The 20,456-nt window shown below is 40.7% G+C and overlaps 1 protein-coding gene across 5 annotated transcripts in view; it reads right to left on the minus strand.

Moving 5' to 3' along the window:
- CPQ (carboxypeptidase Q) overlaps positions 1-20,456 on the minus strand; it is a 171,690-nt gene that overhangs the window by 127,378 nt on the left and 23,856 nt on the right. For all 5 annotated transcript variants that reach the window (XM_075415821.1, XM_075415818.1, XM_075415820.1 and 2 more), the window contains one exon: positions 11,158-11,365. In XM_075415821.1, coding sequence (XP_075271936.1) covers positions 11,158-11,365 — 208 coding nt within the window. The remainder of the gene's footprint in view (positions 1-11,157; positions 11,366-20,456) is intronic.

Consider the following 20,456-nt stretch of genomic DNA (forward strand, 5'->3'; position numbering starts at 1 on the left):
CCCCAGCTAATGACATATGGGAACGATCTATAAATACCAAACCGAAGGTCAGATTTAAAAAGGGAAGTTGGAAGAGAACAAAGTTACAGCTTTAGGTTTGCACCGTCCTCCTAAATATAGAAACAAAATGAGGTAAGTATAAGGTGCCTGAAGGAGAGAACAACAGGCAAGTAATCAAAGATGGCATCACTGGCAGAGCAGAGACAGGAGTTGGCACCTCTCATTTAATAAACCAGATGGAGAAGGATTTTCACCATTTAGCCCTACCCTGCAGGCAAGACCAAAGGATTAGTATTTGATGCAACAAGATGGACACGATAAGAGAGCGGCTCAGGTGACTGATTGAATTTGAAGGGGAAAACAAAGCTGGAGCAAAGGATTAAAGTAATTGAAATGGTTACACTCACAAGGCGCAAGACATTACTTCTACAGGGAAGAGCCCATTATTACTGTTGGCCATCAACATCAGGCGACATTTAGAAAACAATTCTAAACAACAACCATGGAATAATTGGCTCTGGCTTCCTAAAAACACAACTCAAAATTTGTAAGCCATAAATAAGGGGTTTCATCATACAAACAGGTCTAGCTTGTCTTAAATGCCTGACATACATCATAGTAGAGCTAACACAGCAGGGTGAGGCCATCCTATGTGAAAAAAAACATTTAATGAAATAATACAGAAACACCCTACCATATGGACAAGCCACAAGCAAGACTGTGGGAAGTGGAAGGATCAGCGAAAATGAGAGGCACCTTATCCCCTGAAAAACAATGCAAGCATTCTTGTAAAGAGAAACCATAATACATTGGAGTGAACCACACACGTTTGCTCACATGTTTAAGCAAACAAGGCAAAACAAAATGAGGAATTAGCATTTCCAAATCCTCTGCATGCCTGGGGCATAAACCAGAGAGACTGTGGTTATTAACAGTTGGCTAGCACATTAAATATATTTTTAAAATGGCACCTATATTTGTGTGCCTGTTTGTTTTACATGACATATGTAAAAGTCTACATATCAACATTAAACATTCTGTGGCATGCATGAGACAGATTCTGAAGCACACAAATCCAGACAGAGTCCCTACACAAACCTGTGTTCACTTTTGCAAAGCAGTAGTAAACCTTGAAAGGAATACTTCAGATGTTTTACAGTAGATACAACATGTTTCATAAATAAAACTTTTCATCTATACATGCTAAAACTGTTCTGTAATATGTAGATAATTTTTAGTAACATCATCAGATTAAGAACAATACCTAAGAGATTCTGAAAAAGTCTCTTGAGTAACACAGGAAGTAGAAATAATACTCAGTGAGAAGCAAAACTGGAAAAAAGATCATAAGACACGACAATAATAAAATTGGATAGGCAGGTGAATCTATACAGTAGACCTCTGTACAAGCTTCAGTATAGCCTGGACCAAAAATCAAAAAGTGAGTTGCTGTGTAACTTGAAATTAATGGAGTTAATCCTAGAATACATCAGAAACAGAACCTTTACTCTATTGTTTTACAAAATAAGAGAGTATTAGGCTAGGATATCCCAAACACCAACTCTGCACCATTCGGGCACAACCACTCTGGTACTATTTAATCTCTTCCAGTTGTGTAGAGCCATGTGCTCATGTGCTCTGGAGATGAACACTCCAGATAAAGTCTTCAGTGCTGCACTTGCACAGAGAAAACACAGAGAATTACAGAGAAATGAAATGACAGTCCACATACTTCTCAGATCTTATCAGCAGCTGAAAATAAATACATCCCTTGTGAAAATAATTCACTGGCATTGAATTACTCAGATCCCTCTCTGCAATCATTATCTGCATTTTCGTTGTCAGGTTTTCCTTCAGTCCTCTACATTTATGGTTGTCACGTATTAGTGAGACACTTGTTGACAGTGTAATCAAGAAAACTGAATATTGCAAGAACATTTAAACAGAGCCTGCAATTGATGGATCAAGACATGGCAATCATGTCAGATGGTTCTGAACTTGCTCGCAGGGCTTTCGTAGGCACAACAACTCATACGGGCTCAGAAGGGGCTGGCAGCACCGAAGAAAGCCGGAGGTGATTAGGGCGAAACAGGAAATCATGGAAAACTACTAAAGTTCACGGTGCTCAATCCACAGCAAGCACAGCTGTAACTCCTTAAAGATCAGTACAAGAAACCCAAGACTTGGCAGCTTTATACGCTCAACTTCTTTATATAGGTGAACCACTAATGCAAGGTAGAATAAAACTGTCCCTTTAAATCTTATCAACTCCAGAATATTACCAAATCCAATCAGTGAGTGCTCATGGCACCTCAATAAGACCAGAGTTAACACATTTTATTCATGATATGGGTGGCCATCTAGCCACCAACAAAATACAGGAGTCATTAATGTTAGGAGACTGGGTGGGCCAGAAGAGAAGAAAACCCTTGAATTCTACATTGATAAAGGTTTGCCTTGGGAAGCTACTGGTGAGGAACGGAGGATTTCAAAAGGACCATTATCCTCACAGCATCTTTCTGGATAACAGTGTCTACCTACAAAGATTTTACTAGTCCTCTACCTGCCTCTACCAAAGTTCCAGGACACTATTACTGGACACTAAATGGAGGAAACTCTTCCCAATTACATGAACATCTGCCTGAACAGGAGTAGCCAAAACTAGGAGGAGTTACAGAAAGCCCTTGTTAGTCTCATCAGCATTTTACTGACTTTATAAGAAAACAAATATGCCAGATGTATGGTATTACCCAGAGGTTTCAGATCTCACATCAGGCCCTGTCTACTGGAAAAAAACAGAGCTATGCAGTTCAAAGCAAAAAGAGGAAAAGAGTTTGGCAAAAGCCGAAGAGAGATTGGGACTTAAGAAACATCATCTACAGATATCTCACTATTATGAAGTTACCTGAAATTTGACTCCTTAATCACCTCTCTGATAGCAAGAACCCACTGTACAATGCGATCATCACCTAAAGCACAGGCCCCATTTCTTCTAAGGACATCTAAGTTCTCTTGCTGACAGCCAGGATTTGCCCAAAAGTGAGCACAAAGGCTGCACTGCAGAATGCAGTCTAACATGTTGGCCTTCAGGGAACACAGGAAGCACAGTAAAAATTAATGAACTGTCAGTCAACAACATATACAGACATCCTGGAGGGAAAGCCCCTAAGTGCAGGGCAAGAAAATAAATCCCACAGCACACCACGAATTCGTATCTCTAAAGGCAGCAAGAAAACATGCATCGCGCTATGAAACATAACTAGAATCTTCCACGAGCTCACCAGAGACTTATAAACCATGGACTGCTCTTATTTCCTCTTGTTACACCACAAATGAGGGTTTTATCCTTGTTTCCTGGTCTCTTAGTAGAACAGAAGACAATATTGCTGTATCCTACTGCCACAGGATATTGCCTTAGGACAGTCTCTCATTGAGACGTTTGCTATGAACAATTCCTGCTGCTATACTAATCCCAGAAGTGAAAAGCGTTCACAAATAATCAGTGGTGCTTCTTGATATCCTCAGTCATGCTACAGCATTACTGGTACATCTCTACAGTTATCACTCAGCTTCCTGCTGCCTTTATGCCTCATCCATTCCTCAAGTCTGTGCAAAGCGGAGAGAAGATGCTGCCTACTCAGGAGATTATTCTTATAACAATTCTGCAGTGTCAAAAGTGAGCACGCACAATATCAAGGAGGGGAGAATCAGGTTCATCAGTTTTCCATTTCCCTCAGAGATCAATTCTAAACTACCTTGACCACAACTGCATTCTTCTCCCCATTGAAAGAAAGTAACTCTTCGATGCACACACTCACCACTTCACCTTGTGTGCACAAAACTTACATGCTAGGGAGGGAAAAAAACCACTTAAAAAACACAGCAAGGCAATAATAAGAACAGATACAGGCAATAATAAGAGCAGGTACTCTGTCACTGGAAAATGGCAATGAGCAAAGAAAGTTTCTCGAGTAAATAAATGAAGGCATCAGATCCAGACATAATATAGGAAAACTCTCTTTTCTGTACTTCCAACAAGACCCAGATCCCTGGAAGTAGGAGTGGTGGCACTGCTCATAACAGTATGCACCAGGACCAAAGAGTATAGCATTACAAGCAATCAAGGAAAATTCCAGGTATCAGCTTAGCACTGTCACATGAAATGGAAAAAAACAGGTAAATATTCTTTTTACTCAAGGAATATATAAATAGTTTACTTTTACACTCAGAGAAATCTCTTGTGTTCCAGACATCATTTGAAAAACATTATTTCTGGAAACTTCATCCAGTAACTTTCTCCCTTCAAAACAGATCTTTCTCAGTGTTTTTTCTTGACAAAAAGGCAATCTGGTTTAGCCATATCTGTCAAAAAGTTTTCAATAATAACATTTGATTTTACATACACATCAGCATCAAGGAGACCTACCTGTCTGACATGCAGTGAATGTCCCTAAATTTGTCTTCCCTGACCTACAGAAATCCTTGGCTCTGTCCCTGTGCTCCCTCTCGGAATTGCCATTTGATAATGAAAAGCCATGACCTGCACTGAAGTGAATCACTGCATCACAGAGGGCACAGCTCTGGTCACTACAACAGAAATTACACCATAAACAGTTCGAATTATTATACAGATCATGTGACGTTCTTAAGGGTCTCACGTGGTTTGCCCATGTTAGCCTTTTACTTTGAATAAAGAATTAGCTTTTGAAGTGAACTTCATTGCCTGATCACCAAGCAGTCTCTGAGCACCAGTGCTAGGTTTCTTTCTCATGAAACTAAACCCAAAGACGTGCTCAGTAAGCGCACCTAGCACAGCCCAACTGCTAACACATGCACAGTCTCAGCTGTTTCACCTAAATCTTTAACTGCCAGCTTTACTTTTTCAAAAAAATGATTCTTAATTATATCATCAGATGGAAAAACTCCATTTCAACACAAGGATTTTTGTTTTGAGAGATGTAAAAATGTTTTGCAATAAGAAGAGGAAAAAGTCTGGACAACCAGTAAAATATTTTCCTAATCCCAACAGAACAAAACACAAGATTATTTAATAAACTAAAAAACAAAGAAGCAGGTTTACAGATGGACTAAAATACATCCCACCCCTGCAGACTTGAGAGCCCAAGGCTAGCTTAATTAGAAGCAAAAATTGAGAGGACTGAACAGAACTGCAGGAAATCAACTCACATACCACATGCGCTAACAGGCCAAAAGCCAGAGTAACTGCAAATTCCTGAACTGACACAGCACTTGGAGAGGGGGACCAAAATTCAAACGCACCCAGGGCACTGGCAGCTCAGGCACACTAAGCCTGTACACGCGGCCGGAGATGTTACATGTTGGCTTCTTCCAGCTACGCATCCTACGAGCATCAGCCAGGCTGGCCCCTGAACGTGGCCAGATATGCCACTGCGGCTGCACAGCCTCAGCAGCCCAGGAAGTCATGCAGTCACCAGGGTGCTACACGCAGATCAGAAAAAGGTGCGTATGAGTGTTGGGCGGAAAGAGGGAAGTGAAGAAAAAACTTACAAAAACTAATTATACAAAAACTCCTACTTCATTTTGTACATACAAACCCATTTCATTTTTTCATTTCAATGAGTGCCAGAGGCAGCAAACAATCTTAGTTAAACTCAAATGCCTGAAAAAAACTGATTTTTTTTAGCTGAGCAGCAATCTGGATGACCAGTCCCATGCTACGACAGATGGTGTTACTGAAGAACAAGTGATGACAAATCTGAGTCCTGTTTTGTGCTAACATTGGCTCACTTGCTCACAGCAGGTTTTTTTTTTTGTTTATTAAATAACCAGAATGAAAGAAGACGGCAAAAATGAAGCGGTTAGCTGAAGAGCTCCTGAAATTATTCTAAAATGTAGGTTAAGTTTTAGAAATTTACAGACAGGTCAAGATTTTTTGGCTGAAAATAACAGCTGATGTTCCAGGCCATTTAATGGGCAACAGGGCCAGCTTTCTATGGCCAAGTGACCTGTCTCACCCACTTGACTCCCAGCCTATGATACCCAGAAGGGAATACAGGCCTGCTTACCTAGACCACGTGCATACAGAGCGATAGACGCTCACGGTCCTTGACCTAGAGGTCACAAGCAGGCTGGGCTCAGGTCATGTCGAGTCCCGTATTAGCAGAGAACTGCCCTTTCGCTCACACGCAAGACTTAGCCAGCGCTTACCAGCTGAAATACAATCCCACACGGACATGGCACTGCTCCCCCTTTATGGACAGCAGAACGGGTCACAGGGAGAAAGACTCCTAAGATGGTAGCAAAATATTAACATGTAACATATTAACTGGTTTGACCCGGCAGCCGGCAACCAAGCACCAGACAGCCACTTGCACAGCCCTCCCTTTCCCCTCCAGTGGGATAGGGAGGAAAAATGGACACAAGGGGAAAATCGTGGGTTGAGATAAAGACAGTTTAATACGACAAAAAAGGAAATAACACTACTACTAATAATAATGGTAATAACAATGGTAATAATTAGTACGCAAAACAAACTATATACAATACAGATTTTCTCACCACTCGACAACCGATTCACAGCCGGTCCCCTAGCAGCGATCACGGAAGCCCCAGCTTGCAAATTTTGCGAGTTTTGCAAAACTTCTGAAGAAGAGCAAACCCCCAGACAAGAGAGGATTTGAACTCCCAGCAAAGAGAAAGCAAAGAAAGATCCAAGGCCTTCAGACAACCTCAACTGCTACACTGAGTGTAACATTTATGGTACAGAATATTTCCACTGGCCAGCTTGGCTGTCTGTCTGTCTGTGCTCCCTCCCAGCTCCTGCACACCTGCTCATTAGCTGGATGCGAGAAACTGGAAAAAGCCCTTGATTTCATAGCAACAACTGAAAACATCAGTATTATCAACATTCTTCTCCTACTCAATCCAAAACATGGCAGCTACTGAGAGGAAAATTAACTCTATCCCAGCCGAAACCAGTACAACTGGCACTCACGGTGGAAGGAGGGACAGAAGATGAGGGAAAGGAGACTTCAGGGCTCATGACACAACCAGAGGACACAGTATTTCAAAGATAAAACACCAGTTTTAAAGGCCAGATGCATCTCTCTGATATAAAAAACAAATAAAAGCACCAGAAACCCTACCAAAACTACTGCATCATCCTAGACTTGGGAAAACTTGGCAGAATGAGTGGCAGTTGAGTGTCTCTGCATCTACTGACGTGGATAAGCCCTTACTTTCCTTAGACATGGAGTTTTAGGGAAAGGAGGAAGCTCTACTCAGCAGACAAGTCTCACATCTGGAACCAAAGGCAGCAGACCAAGCATTAGGAAGAGGTGATGTGGTAAGAAATCACTGTGCTAGCACCTGAGAGCTGAAAGATGACACTAACGCACATACATTGCCAGCAAGATTGAGAAGGGAATGAATTGTTTACAAAGCAGTGAAGAATAAAAGGGAAAACAGGAGAGGAAAAGAAAATGCACTTTGAGAGTACAATGTATGTAAAAATAGGTATACATGAAGAAAATAAACCAAGTGAGGTTACAAAAATGGGAAACTTAAGATGAAGGAAAAGCAACAGTTTTCAAATTCACATACATTGCATGAACTGATCTTGCAGCCCTGGCATGCCTGCACTTCATCGTGTCATATGCACCCACTCAGGCTGCCCAGCCAACCTCTGCCGTAACTCTTGAGTTGCACTGTGCCACTCATGAACTCAGCTTTCAACTAAACACAGCTTTTGATTAGAGTTACTAGAGCTTCACAAGCAGAAGAGAAAGAAAGAGAAGAACTTGACCAAGTATGTGTCCCTGTTAACAGCCTCCAGACTGGGTCAAAGTACTTCTTAGTCTATTTTGGACTTGTAATATGTTCCCTGTTGGATTTCTTATATACAGCAGAGATTGTTCTGCAACATTTAAAAAAATAATAATTGGGCTCTTGGCATTTATCTCTGAGAATTCTGGGGAACTTTCTTTTCGAGTTCTTGAAAAACACTTGATTTTGGTTCTTTCTTGAGCTCTTAAAGGGGTTATTATCACAAGACATAGTGTTACAACATTATATAATCTACGGTTCTTGAGGAACAGAAAGATTTACTTTTAGTTTTTTATTCATAAGACTACATTCACCACAGGATAAATACTTGAGCATTTCAATAGCTAAAGAATATCTTTTATCTATAAAACGTTCTAAAAATGTACAGCTAGGAAGCAAAAAACCAGACTTATGACTAGCTTATTACAACCACACTTTTAACCATGCATTGTAAATTATTTTTGCTGTAAAAACATCCACTACAAACTGGGAAATACTTATCAGTTTATTGTACACAACAGTAAATGTATGTATTACTTAAACTTGTACAAGACCATTAATCACAGCACAGTCAAGCTATTAAAGCAAAAAAAGTCAACACACGGATTTCTCCAAAAAGCCAAATACTATGGGTACTGTTGTCTAATTACAATAATACATGTTATTTGAGAAAGATCATTAAAAATACTGCTGCTACTCTTAACTCTTAATACCCACGTTTAAAAGTTTTCACCAGCAAATTGCCAGTGCTTCAGGAAATTGTTACTAGGAAAAAGGCTATCATAAACACACCATTTGGGTGGAAGGCAGAGAAAATTACCTACTTGTTACAGTGACTTTCTCTTAAGTAACAAAACCCACTCTTACATGATACCTATAAAATAGCAAGAGAACTATTTGATTCTAACACAATATGGGGACTATGCCACGAGACACAACTGCCACGCAACACTGTAATACCAACCATGTAACTACTGTCATATCTTCACAGACCAAGGGAGATGCTGTTGTTAATTTTATTTCCTATTCACTTACCATTTCTGTCCTACATAAATTAATTCACTCCTTGAAACTCAATAACAAACCCTTCAAGTCTGTCACTGATGAGTTGGCACGAGCCCTAATATAAACACAGCAATGAGTTTTCCTGAGTATATTTAAGCTCATCCCTTCTTGTCCTCACGCAGAGTTGGGATGCCTGAGACCCCAGGCGGTTTCATTCACTCCATAGCTATGCTACCATACCTGAAAGAAAAACAAGCTGCCCACATAATCCCTGTTTAAAGGTTCCCTTCACATTTTTTGCCCTTGACAATGTGGTAGCCACTTGCCATCTCCGAAACAAGGAACAGCCACCAAGCTGCCACCAAGAGAACACTGATTTTATTCATATTGTGATTTTACCAATTCTGTTTTGTCAGTAAGCTTTAATAATCAGCCTTAATGAGTGTAAGATGTTAATCTACCAGAAAGTACCTAGTTTTAACCTAGGAATATTATTCACATTGCAAGATCACCTAGAAATCACACCGTGAAGTGTCTTCCATTGTTCCAGCCAGCTTAACTCACTGCAAATAGAGTAAGCAAATAACAATAAACAATCCCCTGTCCAAAAGGGGTTGAAATACTAAAAAAAAAAAAAACAACCAAAAAAAACCCAACAAACAAAAACCACAAAAACCAACACATGAGAGCTAATATAATTTAGGGAAAATTATGACGTTCTACCTTTCATTCACCTAAGGAAAGTGGGATAGTACAGTATCAGAAGGAGGATGCTTTCTTCCAAGATGTTCCCAGGATGTTTTGGAGAACCACCACAACCCCATTAGCATCTATTTATATTATAGATGCACATGTAAACACACAGGCCCAAGTACTAAAGATTCTGGTCTACAAGGCTTGCAATACTAATTGCAAGAATGCAAGACTTTCCTTCACAACACTTAGAAGTCTTTTATCAGCTTTTTACATTTCACCTCTCACCCTTCTAACGCACTACTCCCTGCAGCAATGCAGTATTTCCCATCAGTCAATCAAAAAGGTAAGCAATTTGAACACACAGTGCCCCAGACACTGACTGACAAGAAGCACTGCAGCCAGCACAAAGTCCATCCAGAACAGCACATAGGTAGGACAGACAAGGAGACACACAGCTGGTGATTAAGAAAAAACATAGCAGAAGGCATGGAGATAAGAAAACCCATCCTGCCTACAGCAATACCTACTTTCTGTTAGAAACAAGACAAACAGACCTAGGCATCACAAAATGGCAGAAGTGATGGACTGGACCTGAATATCTCCCTTATTATAGGAAAAAATAGATTAACCAATCCCTCCCACACCCAAAAAAACCCTAAGTGAAGGTAAATAAAGAAAGAACAGAAAGTACATTTCATGCAAAAATGCTTCGTGGAAGCATCTAAATTTGAAATTGCTGTTGGGAATGACACCTTGGCTCCCACCCTCAATTAAGTATTCAATACTTCTAAACAAACATGCATTTGGCGTATTTTCCTCCTCTCTTTTCATTCACTTCTGAAATAGCTGTTATGCCAGCACCCAGACCTAATAAACAGGCTCTGCTACCTTCGGTCTCCACCTCTATTCCTCATCTCTAAATTTTCTATTACACGTTAAAATGCACTTCCATAAATAGTCTGGCAAAGAGAAGATAGGAAGAGTTGCTTTCAGGTGAATACCTCTGCAGGGCACCAGCACTAAGGACAGGACAGATCATCTTCTGGTTTTCAGATAATCAACAGATTATAGATTGCAATACTGTTTGATGATATGAAATAAGACTATTTTGAAAATGTATAATTTTTCATAAAACTGTTTCTGAAACATATTCTACTATCTCTTCATTATTATGAATGAACTCTATTAGAAAGTTGTAAGTATTAGCAAATGTATCATGAACATCACATTTGTTGAAAATGCTTTCTCAAAAGTAAAGTACTTTAAATTCAGATACTATCGAAACAATACTAGTCAAATACACAGAATGACCAGTTCATATCATCACTGACAGTCTGATACATGTTGTCACTAAAGTCATTTGATTTTGGTTGATCTCAGAATATTTATGGCAGCCTTGAGAATGCAGGAAGCTCTTTAAAACAAATATCCAACAAAATTTGGATCAGTAACAAAAAATGAAAACATTTTGAAAGAATGACAAAGCACAGGGGGAAAAAGAACTGTTGTGCAGCCAATAGTTTTAAAACCAAACACCCACTCATAACTGGCAACATTTAAGTCACAGGGAACAAAAATGCATGCCCAGAAATGACATGTGAACTAAAGGCTTAAATGTGAGTCACAGGGAGAAAACAGAAAAATGCTTACCTATTAATAGAAAAAGAAGCAATGGATCTAATGAGGGATGCCACTGCTCCAACTTTAGCAGCTTCCACTGCTCCCTGCATTCTGTACCGCACAGTTTCACCGTAACTGATGAAAGGTTCGTTGTAGACAACAATCTTCCCCTTGGCCTCCTGAGCTCTTCTGTGCAGTTCATCAAAAGAGGCTACCACTATGACTTCCGCCGTAATTCCTGAAAGAAAGTATTACCGTGGCTTTAACATCGCTTTCCTATAACTCTCTACAGCCAGTTTTAACAAGCAGAAAAGCATGGACTGTGCGGAACACAAGAAATCAGATTTAACTTCTTACTGGAAAAGGAAGACTATGTGAAATGCTTCATCAGGGATTGGTACTAAATAGCTGTAATAGCACCCTGAACCAAGGACACACAGTTCTGTAAACCACGCTATCAGGTTGGTATTAAAACATAACTTGAAGGGCAAGAAGGATACAAGGGGGGAATTCTGTTCTCTGCATGTGCTTTAATGCCTCACTGCAATCACTTATAGTACAAAAACATTTGCAAAAGCTGCCTATGGGATTAATAAAAAAAGATAGTAATCATTTCATGGAATTGTTTTGATAAGTTGCTAAACAACTTAGCTTAACATAAGACAACTGGAAGCACATATTTTTAGACTGAAACATTTACAAAATTTAGTCCATAAATGAAATTAAAGCTCTGCAGTTGCAACAATCTGCAGTATGCTTATAACTAAAAAAAAAAAAAAAAAAAAATCTTCACATTTAATTCAGGAGAATACCACAGTTCTACTGGATCTACTTCTGGGAGTCTTCTCAGGAACCCGTATTTCCCAGCTATGAAATAGAGGACACAGGCAGGTACTTCTGCAGAACTATTCACACATGGTAACTTAGACTCCAACTAGCTCTGTGTTTTTGATGGTTTTAAATTGCTATATTATCTTGCTTGAAAAAACAAAGGATTTCACAGATAAGTAGTTTTTCCCAAAGCCAGAGAATCCTAATTTTTTTGAACACTGATTGAAGAACTCTATTTCACAACATTGAAGAAGTAATTCATTAAAATGACTACTATTCTCAAAACCCAATTTTGCTGACTGGTTACAGAGATAAACGTAGAAACTGCCTAACAACATGGGCTGGTACTTTTCTTCTAAATATAGAAGAAGTAATAGATGCCTGAAATTTTTGTGTTGTACATTTCACCTAAAAGCCACAAAACCAGTCAGGAAAAACTAAAACTAACAAATATCTAGCGAGGATTTGCCAAATAAGTCAAACGGTCATGTTTTTAAGAAGACAATGTTTCTCCTTGAAAGTCCTCTTCTTTTTTATTTGTGGTGTAAGAATTATTCGGAGAAGGTTTCAAAGACTTGTATTTGAGACTCTAAAACATAAGAAGAACTGATAGAAAAATAGGAAGATCATCTCTCCCAGCACCAGTGTATCCAGGCTCGTGGCTTCCTTAAGGTCAAACTATAGTACACTTCAAAGCCTCAAAGAAACTATCATCTCACACAAAAAGTTTGGTTTCTTAGGAATGCACCACTAAAAGGGCAAGAGACATCGACTGCTACAGCAAAAGCCCATGAGTTGTAGCTACAGAACTAACAGAACTAAAATTTTAACTGAATAACTTATTCAGACTCTTAGCTTTACAGAAAGAGGCACCGAGAGCCAAACCAGAGATTCACCTTCAAATTTTACCAGTTGTTGTTGGCAGGTAGGGGAGCGTGCTAACAGACTCCAGCTGCTTCTAAAGAACTGCAGGTTCAGCTGCCTACCTGAGGAGCATCCCAGCGACAGGATCGTTCTGGGTATGGAACCGTGCCACTGCAAATAAAGCCAGGTATCTGCAAAATTTCATTTTCCACAAGAAAAGTCATGGTCTCAGTAGGTTGATACTGCAATCCGTATTTCATATTAGCTCTCCCCAGTGCTCCATTTGGACTGTGCAGCAGGCACCATAAGGGCACACGTTGTATTAGTGACTGTTCATCAAGGGAAGCGAGGAGTGTAACACTTCTTGGCATTACTGCATTAATGAGCAAACGCCAACTCTGGAAAATTTTTAAAGAATGCTACAGACAGCTAGCAACTATCTATAATGCCTAAGAAATACCATGGAAAAGTACATTTATGGCCCTCCCTAGATGACAGGCATCAGGAGTTTGTACAGTGAGCTTTGTGGGAATTGAAGCTAAGGAAAAGAACGCAGAGCTGCAAACTCCAGCCCAGTATCTCTACTTATGAATGTTCCCAAACAAGCTAAATAAAGCCATCCTTTGACAAAAAAAAACAAAGGTTCTCTCTGCAAGTTTAACTTAATGACAGCACGGTATACATAAAGCATTATCACAGTGCTTTCCATAACTAAATAAAAATTTACTCTCTTGTAACTTCTGACTAATTCAACACCTCTTTTGTATTTTAGTCCCATTTTATATCATTTCAGTCTCATCTATTGAATTGACTAGAGCAATGGTCATCTTAAATAAATATGTGGAGACACACACACAAACCACCTGCGCAAAGTGAGAAATGAAACAAAAACTGCAACAGTTTAACGGTTCAAGGGGAATGAGTTATTCCTTTTCAAAATGGGAAATGCCTCCCCTTACCCAGCCTTTAAGCAAATTAACCAACCTCTACCCCTAGCATCTCCTACCAATTCAGTGCCTCATGGCTCTGCTTCCCATGCCAAGAGCTGTTCTATCTCTTTCTTACTCCTATCACTATCTGATCCAGAGCTTGGCTGTGCATCATTGAACAGAAGTCTTCAGAAAACCCATATAAAGAGAAAGTCGGATTGCTTGCTTACTTAAGAAAGATATAAAGATTATATAACCCATGCAGTCCAAGAGACAAATATGGAGCATTTGGGGAATCAGCTAAGTAAAGGGCATGAAGCGTAGAAGACAGAATAATGAACATGAAAAACTTGGCTGACTATATGAAGCTGAAGACTATTCTGATCATGTGAAACATTATACATACTGTTGCATTGGGCCAGTGAGCAAGTCTGATTCTTGGCACGAACAATTCTGTCTGGAGAGTCACCTCCTAGCACCTGCTTACCTGACAGCAAGCACGCCAGAAGTAGATCAGTTCAAAGGGAATTCCCCATGAGAGAACTTCTCCCCAAGACGAAAAGCAACAAACATCTAAGCCATTTTAGTATCTGGAGCTATGAATCTGTCTGTGTTAGTAACAGGTTTCAGAGAAGAGTAAGGAAAAAAAAAGGAAAATCCACCCTATTATCAGATTTTAAAAATCAATGAACCTCTATTAAAACATCAAGGATACTTCAGACAGAATATTGTTGCTGTTCTTGGCCACAACAGCGCAAGACATGGCAAGACCTTACCATATCGAGTGTCAGGAATTCCTGAGATTTGGGAACCCACTCTCCACTGGTTTTTATTTATTACTATCCTAGAAACGCTCATCTCGGACACACAGAAATTCAGCCTGATTAGTTCAATCAAATGCTGTATTAAAAGCAGAAGTTAGCAAAGCCAGAAAGAAATATCATTTGCATACTGGATACTGATTTCCTGATTACTCAGTTACGGCCTTACTCTTTTCTTTTTTTCCCCTCAGTCTCATTTTTGTCATCCAGGTAACAGCAACAGTCCCCTGAAGATCTAGTTACAAAACCAAATGCAGCCATCATTAATCTGACAATAACTTTTTTCAGTAGCAGCCAGTGAATAACTCGCCCCTACATACCTTCCAAACTAAATTTACTGCACACTGAGTTAACAGAAGAATTATGATTTCTCTTACAAATCACACTACACAACAGTGATGCTGCTGATACACATGCACTGATGCTGCCACTGTCAAATAAATAATCTGATAGGCAAGGCAATTTTTGTGTAAAACAATTACAATACAGTATTTTTAGGTCTAGACACAACAAAGCTGGAAACTACATCAACTATGTCTCCGCTAAACCTCCCTGTGTGTTATATGTTTAATTTTTTTTCATCCTAAGCATAAAATACTGCCCGAAATATCAACACAAAAAGACAACAATACATCTAACTATTCTGGTACTGGTGCAAATTTTGAAATTGAGGAAGAATGTATCCGAAACACATCCTGGCCTCTGCATTCATGAGAGCAAGAGAGAGACAGAATACTACCTTCCCATTCATCAGAACCAGGCATAAGGACACCAGGACAAGGAAACCAAGACACTTCTTCATGGTAGGAATAAGACACAGTAGCAGCAGCAATACACCATGAAAGCAGTGAATGAAGCCTACCTGATAATCACAGCCCTGCCTCGCAACCCAGCAACATCAAACCATGTTGATTCCCTTGTGTCTTGTCTAGTGGATGGCTGCCAATTCTCAGATGTCTCCATTTCCACCTCAGCTCTCCCACAAAGCTGATTTAGCCTGGAAGATGCTGCATCAAGGTATACCGTGTTCCATGCCAACCCTAAGCCCATGCAGATGGTAGCCCCGAGCTTTTCTGACCTTAACCTGGCTAATCCACTTGTCCTTCAGACTTGAACATCTCCCCAGGGTAAATGTACCATGCCTCTACTTCTTTCAGGAATGGCCCACATGCACTGTCTTGTGCCTGTCTGCAAGGTAGCTACTTTCACACAGTTATGAAGAACCTAGAAATTTTTCTGCATGGGTCACAGGAAAGAGGTCCACATTCGAAGTTTTAATTTAGCAGCTGGGACGTGCAGTTCTCCTGTAAAAATGGCAGTCTTGGATCCTGGATGCCCCATCACCCTGTACAGAACCAGAGCATGTGCCAGGATCAACACTCCTGGATGAAGGTACAAGAAGATGAAGCATGCAACAGTGAAAAAGTAGATATATATGCCTGGAGACATTGAAGAAAGGTAGTTGTTGAGACAGGCCAAAGAAAAGAAAGCTTTAGGAAGCAGAGGGAAAACGCAAATCTATTCTTGAAAGCTAACTAAGATTCCGGACCTGGCATTATATCCTATTTAGGTTCAGCATCCTCTAAAAGCAGCCCAGAAAATATTTTTCCCCTCAACTTCGATCTTACCTCTCTTAAAAACACGTTGCTTTTCAGCTCTCTCCAGGAATTAGTTTAGCTTTCCTCCAATGCACCACATAATTCAACAAGATTTTCAGAAAAACAAACCCAAATTCTGGGTCCATAATGAACTCATGCAATTAAGGCTTGGTGTCAGGCTGAAGCAAATGAAAGATTCTTATCACCACTTTTTTTTCCTCACTCAAAAATTATTAGCATGTACTGAAAATTCAAAATACTTTAACATCTAGAAACACATTTGCTCTATCAACACATATCAATATGTATTGATACAAGAACTATAATATGAAGAAAAGATTAAATATTTTAGGGGAACTGTGAAACAAAGAAGGCTGCTTCTATCAGGAAGAAAGACTTTGTAAAATCTGAGTATACTTCTGGAAAATGTGACCTCACCTCCTCTATGGAACAGCAAAGAGAATTACTTTCTGAAATTAAAATCGCACAGGAGAGTTGCCCAAAAGAGTATGTAGCTATTCAGCTCTGATGCATAGCACAGAGACTAAACGTATTACTCCATTCTTTAAGAAGAACACACAAAATAAAGACTATGTAATAGTTACATTTTTTACCAATATGACTTACAATTTCCAGCAAGAGCTGGATCGCATTAGAATGGTTAGGTTTCAAAAACATGCAGCTTACTGAGCAGCAGTAAATCCCAGCAGCAAGGGGGCTGGATTTGACCCTGAGCACAAACCCTTGGATGCCAGAAGAGCAGGGGAACAGGTCTGATTCCACCAGAAACAGCCCTGCATAGACACAGGCTTGCTATCAATGTCTGGGGAGAATCAGGCACTCAAGAACTGGACCCAGAAAAGCCAGTTTCAGAGCGTACAGGTGCCCAGGGCGGGGAGCACCAAGGGCAGCCATTTCCCCCTTAGCAAGTCAGTGTCAGTCACTGCAGGCTGTCCCCTGGGAGGGGAGGTGGCACTGCCTCCCAGCTGCACGTGCATTCCCCACATATGTAGAAAATCATGTTCAAATCCTGCCTCCATTAGTGTGAGGCAGTAGCTTCAGCCCGGGCTTACCATCTTTGAGGCACCCACCCTCAACTCAGCAACACTGAAAAGTGTCAAGACCGGAAAAACCCTTTTTTTTTTTTTCTGTTGCCAATCCCTACAGTTCATTTCAACATTCATTAAAGCAGTGACTGGAACTCAAGTCCTTCCCAGACAGCATGTCCCCCTCAAAGCCACACAGCTACTCCTACTCTCAAAATCTTTGAAATGCCACTGAACTAACTTTTGGCCCAGACACTGGGTCACTGAACACCACAGCATCTGAGGTCCTTCATGGACATCATCTTTTACATTCCAAGAAAAACAGTAGCATAATTATCATACCGCAAGAAGCGCTGCTCTAAGTAATAATAAACAATCCAGGCACCCAGTACTGAGGCTCATGGTCTCAAGATGTGAATCAATAGCTCCTCACACATAGAAAAAGAGGGATCCAGTGAACACAGAAGTGCTTTGCCGTTCACTGTGCTCTCATGCCTACAACTCTCTCCAATGCCTGTTTTCAGCACTGACCCCCTCATCGAAGCGGGTACCCAACTCCCTCCAGAATGATCTACTTCACTCCCAGTACATCAGTGGTCATCCAAAATGCTGCCAACTCAAGGGTAGTTCCTCTGACACACATTAAATTTAACTTTTTTGTTGGCATTTTGTTAATCTAGATGAATGCCCTAATCCACTTCACCACTGAGAAACAAAAAAGGAGGGTCAACACTGGGGAAAAATACATCAGTCGGGACTGGGGCCAGACCACTTCTTTCAGCAGCATCCCTGGCTTAAAAAGACTGCGAGCCTACAGCACAGCACATGTCTTCAACTGCTCTGAGACACAAATTATCCTCATTCTGTAAATAACAGGCTGGAATCGTTTTCGTATTATCTAAGTGGCAAAACTCCCACCACCTTCTATAAGAGCAAGACTGGACGAAATGTTGTTGATAAACAAAAAAGCCTACGACTTCAACACAAAAACTAGAAAAAATTCTGCCAATATATCATCTTCATATTTATATTATTTCAGTTTTGCTGCAACAAACAAATGAAAGGGCAGGGTCACTCCTCAGGAAAAAAAAAGTGTATTTTAAAACACATGCAAAAAATATGCATTCTCTGATACTTTATGGTCAAACATCTGCTGAACTACTACTTTCCTTCAATTATGGGATTCTCAAAGCAACAATTACGTCTATTTTCCTCAGAATTTGGGGGATATAATCAGTACTACAGAAATCAACACAGACTCTCTATATATATCTGTGTGTTTTCCCAATGTTGAAAGACTGGACATGAGACAAGGACTTTAACTAAATAAGGTAAACCTCCACTTTGTCAGCTCCCTAAACTGAGCACTTTCTAACATTCAATCCTGTTTGTTACCTAGGAATCCATTTCTTCGCAGTGGTGACCATTTTCAGTCTCTACTGACTTCTCAAATCCAGGTCACTCTTTCTTGCTTCTCCTCTGCCTGTCGCTAAGACAGGCATGAAAGTTACTCCCTCCTTCTAAAGGAGATCAAAGGAAGTGAAAACTTCCTCTTTAACCTAACACCTTCAAATCTTGGGATACACTGACAGGGAAAATGTTTTTTTTTCCTCTTCAATAAAATATCCAACCTTTTTTGTGCTTCCCCTTTTTGCTGTGTAAATCAGACTGAATCTGGAAACATGACATCCTGGCATGTTGCCCAGTCCTGAGGAAGAAAATTGGAAAACGTAGACTTTATCCACAAGATCACAAGGTACCAGAAAGCCTCCTGTACATTATCAGAACTGTTCTAACCTCAAGTGAGCCAACCAGCTCTATGCCAAACTCGTATCTAAGCCAAAGTGGGCAAATCCCAGCAAATCCAATAAACGGGCAAAGCTCTATGCCCATCCCACAAAGTTTTCAACCCCATAAGCACAGGTTAGATAGAAGACCTGTAGGAAGAGACACTCCTTGTATCCCAGAGTCAATGATGGCTTGGGCTCCACTGCTAAAATACTGCTACTAATTAGGGCTTCTTGTTCCTGTCCTGAAGGATCTCGGATTTTTTTCCACACACTTGCATGGCATATGCCGAAATGGAAAGTGAGCAGCCTCAGCATGTGCTCTGGCTGTTGGGTCACTCTTAGGAAACACTGGTTTGAATTTCCATGGACAGAAGGGAAAATAAGCCCTGAATTTCCAGCATCCAAAGCCAGGTTTCTAACTGCTGTTAGGCTATTGCCATGCTAATAAAGAGCCCTTCAGAGCACTAGCTCAAGGAGCTGAGCTCCAGGAGAAGCTCTGAGGCACCAGGGGCCACCAAGTCCAGCATGAAGCATGAAGCACATCCAGAGAGAAGCAATGTTTTAAGTTTCTGCCAATGCTTCCTATCTTCTTAGCTCATCAGGTCTCAAGCCTGAGGGCACATAATGGGAAGGGACGAATACAGGACATATCAGAGGATGAGAAAGCAAGAAATGGTCTCCCGTACATCCTGCTGGGATGTGGGAGTCACCTCACCCCCTCTTGTCTTAATCCCATCCCCAGACCTTAAAAGACAAAAAGTCCAGCCAGTGCTGTCCTCTGGCTCTAAGTAGGCATCAGTAGTGCCAAGGAAGGGACCTGCTGGGGCTCTACAGAGACAGTGGTTTGTAAACTGAAGGGTCCAAAACGTATCCTGACAGCAACACAGATTTCAAGCACATTATAACTATGAAGCTAATACCAAACACCTTCAGGGATCACCTGCACAGTCCACTTTAGAGGCAGCTCTGAAGGCTGTCTCTGCCTCTGGGCAGAACCCAGGCACCAATGGCCAGACTCATGGAGCTGACACTGGAAAGTCAGTCCTCAGCCTTTAACGTGTCCCTCTGGCAAAGCTCGGCACGGCAGCAGCAGACCTCCCCGGCTTGATCCCCTGTGGCAACAGCAATGCCAGGAGGATCAGCATCAAGCATCTCATATTGAGTTGAATTATTTTGATTACAGAATGACTCACATTCCCACAGCTTGCTGGCTAAAGCAAGACAAACCAGAACTGCCCATATTCCCTCACTGAGGGAAATTGCTCAAATATTTCCGATGTGATTTAGGGCAGCTGCCTAACCCTTTTTCTCAGGAACAGGGCATGGTGACAATCACTGGTTAGAGCAGAGGGAGCAGATCTGGGAATGAATTCCTCAGACGTGATGAGGCAGTGGTTTTAATAGTCTAACCACACATTTTTTATTCCATGCTTGGGATGAGTGTGAGTTT

This window comes from Opisthocomus hoazin, chromosome 3 (assembly GCF_030867145.1).
Source record: "Opisthocomus hoazin isolate bOpiHoa1 chromosome 3, bOpiHoa1.hap1, whole genome shotgun sequence".
NCBI classification, from domain to species: domain Eukaryota; kingdom Metazoa; phylum Chordata; class Aves; order Opisthocomiformes; family Opisthocomidae; genus Opisthocomus; species Opisthocomus hoazin.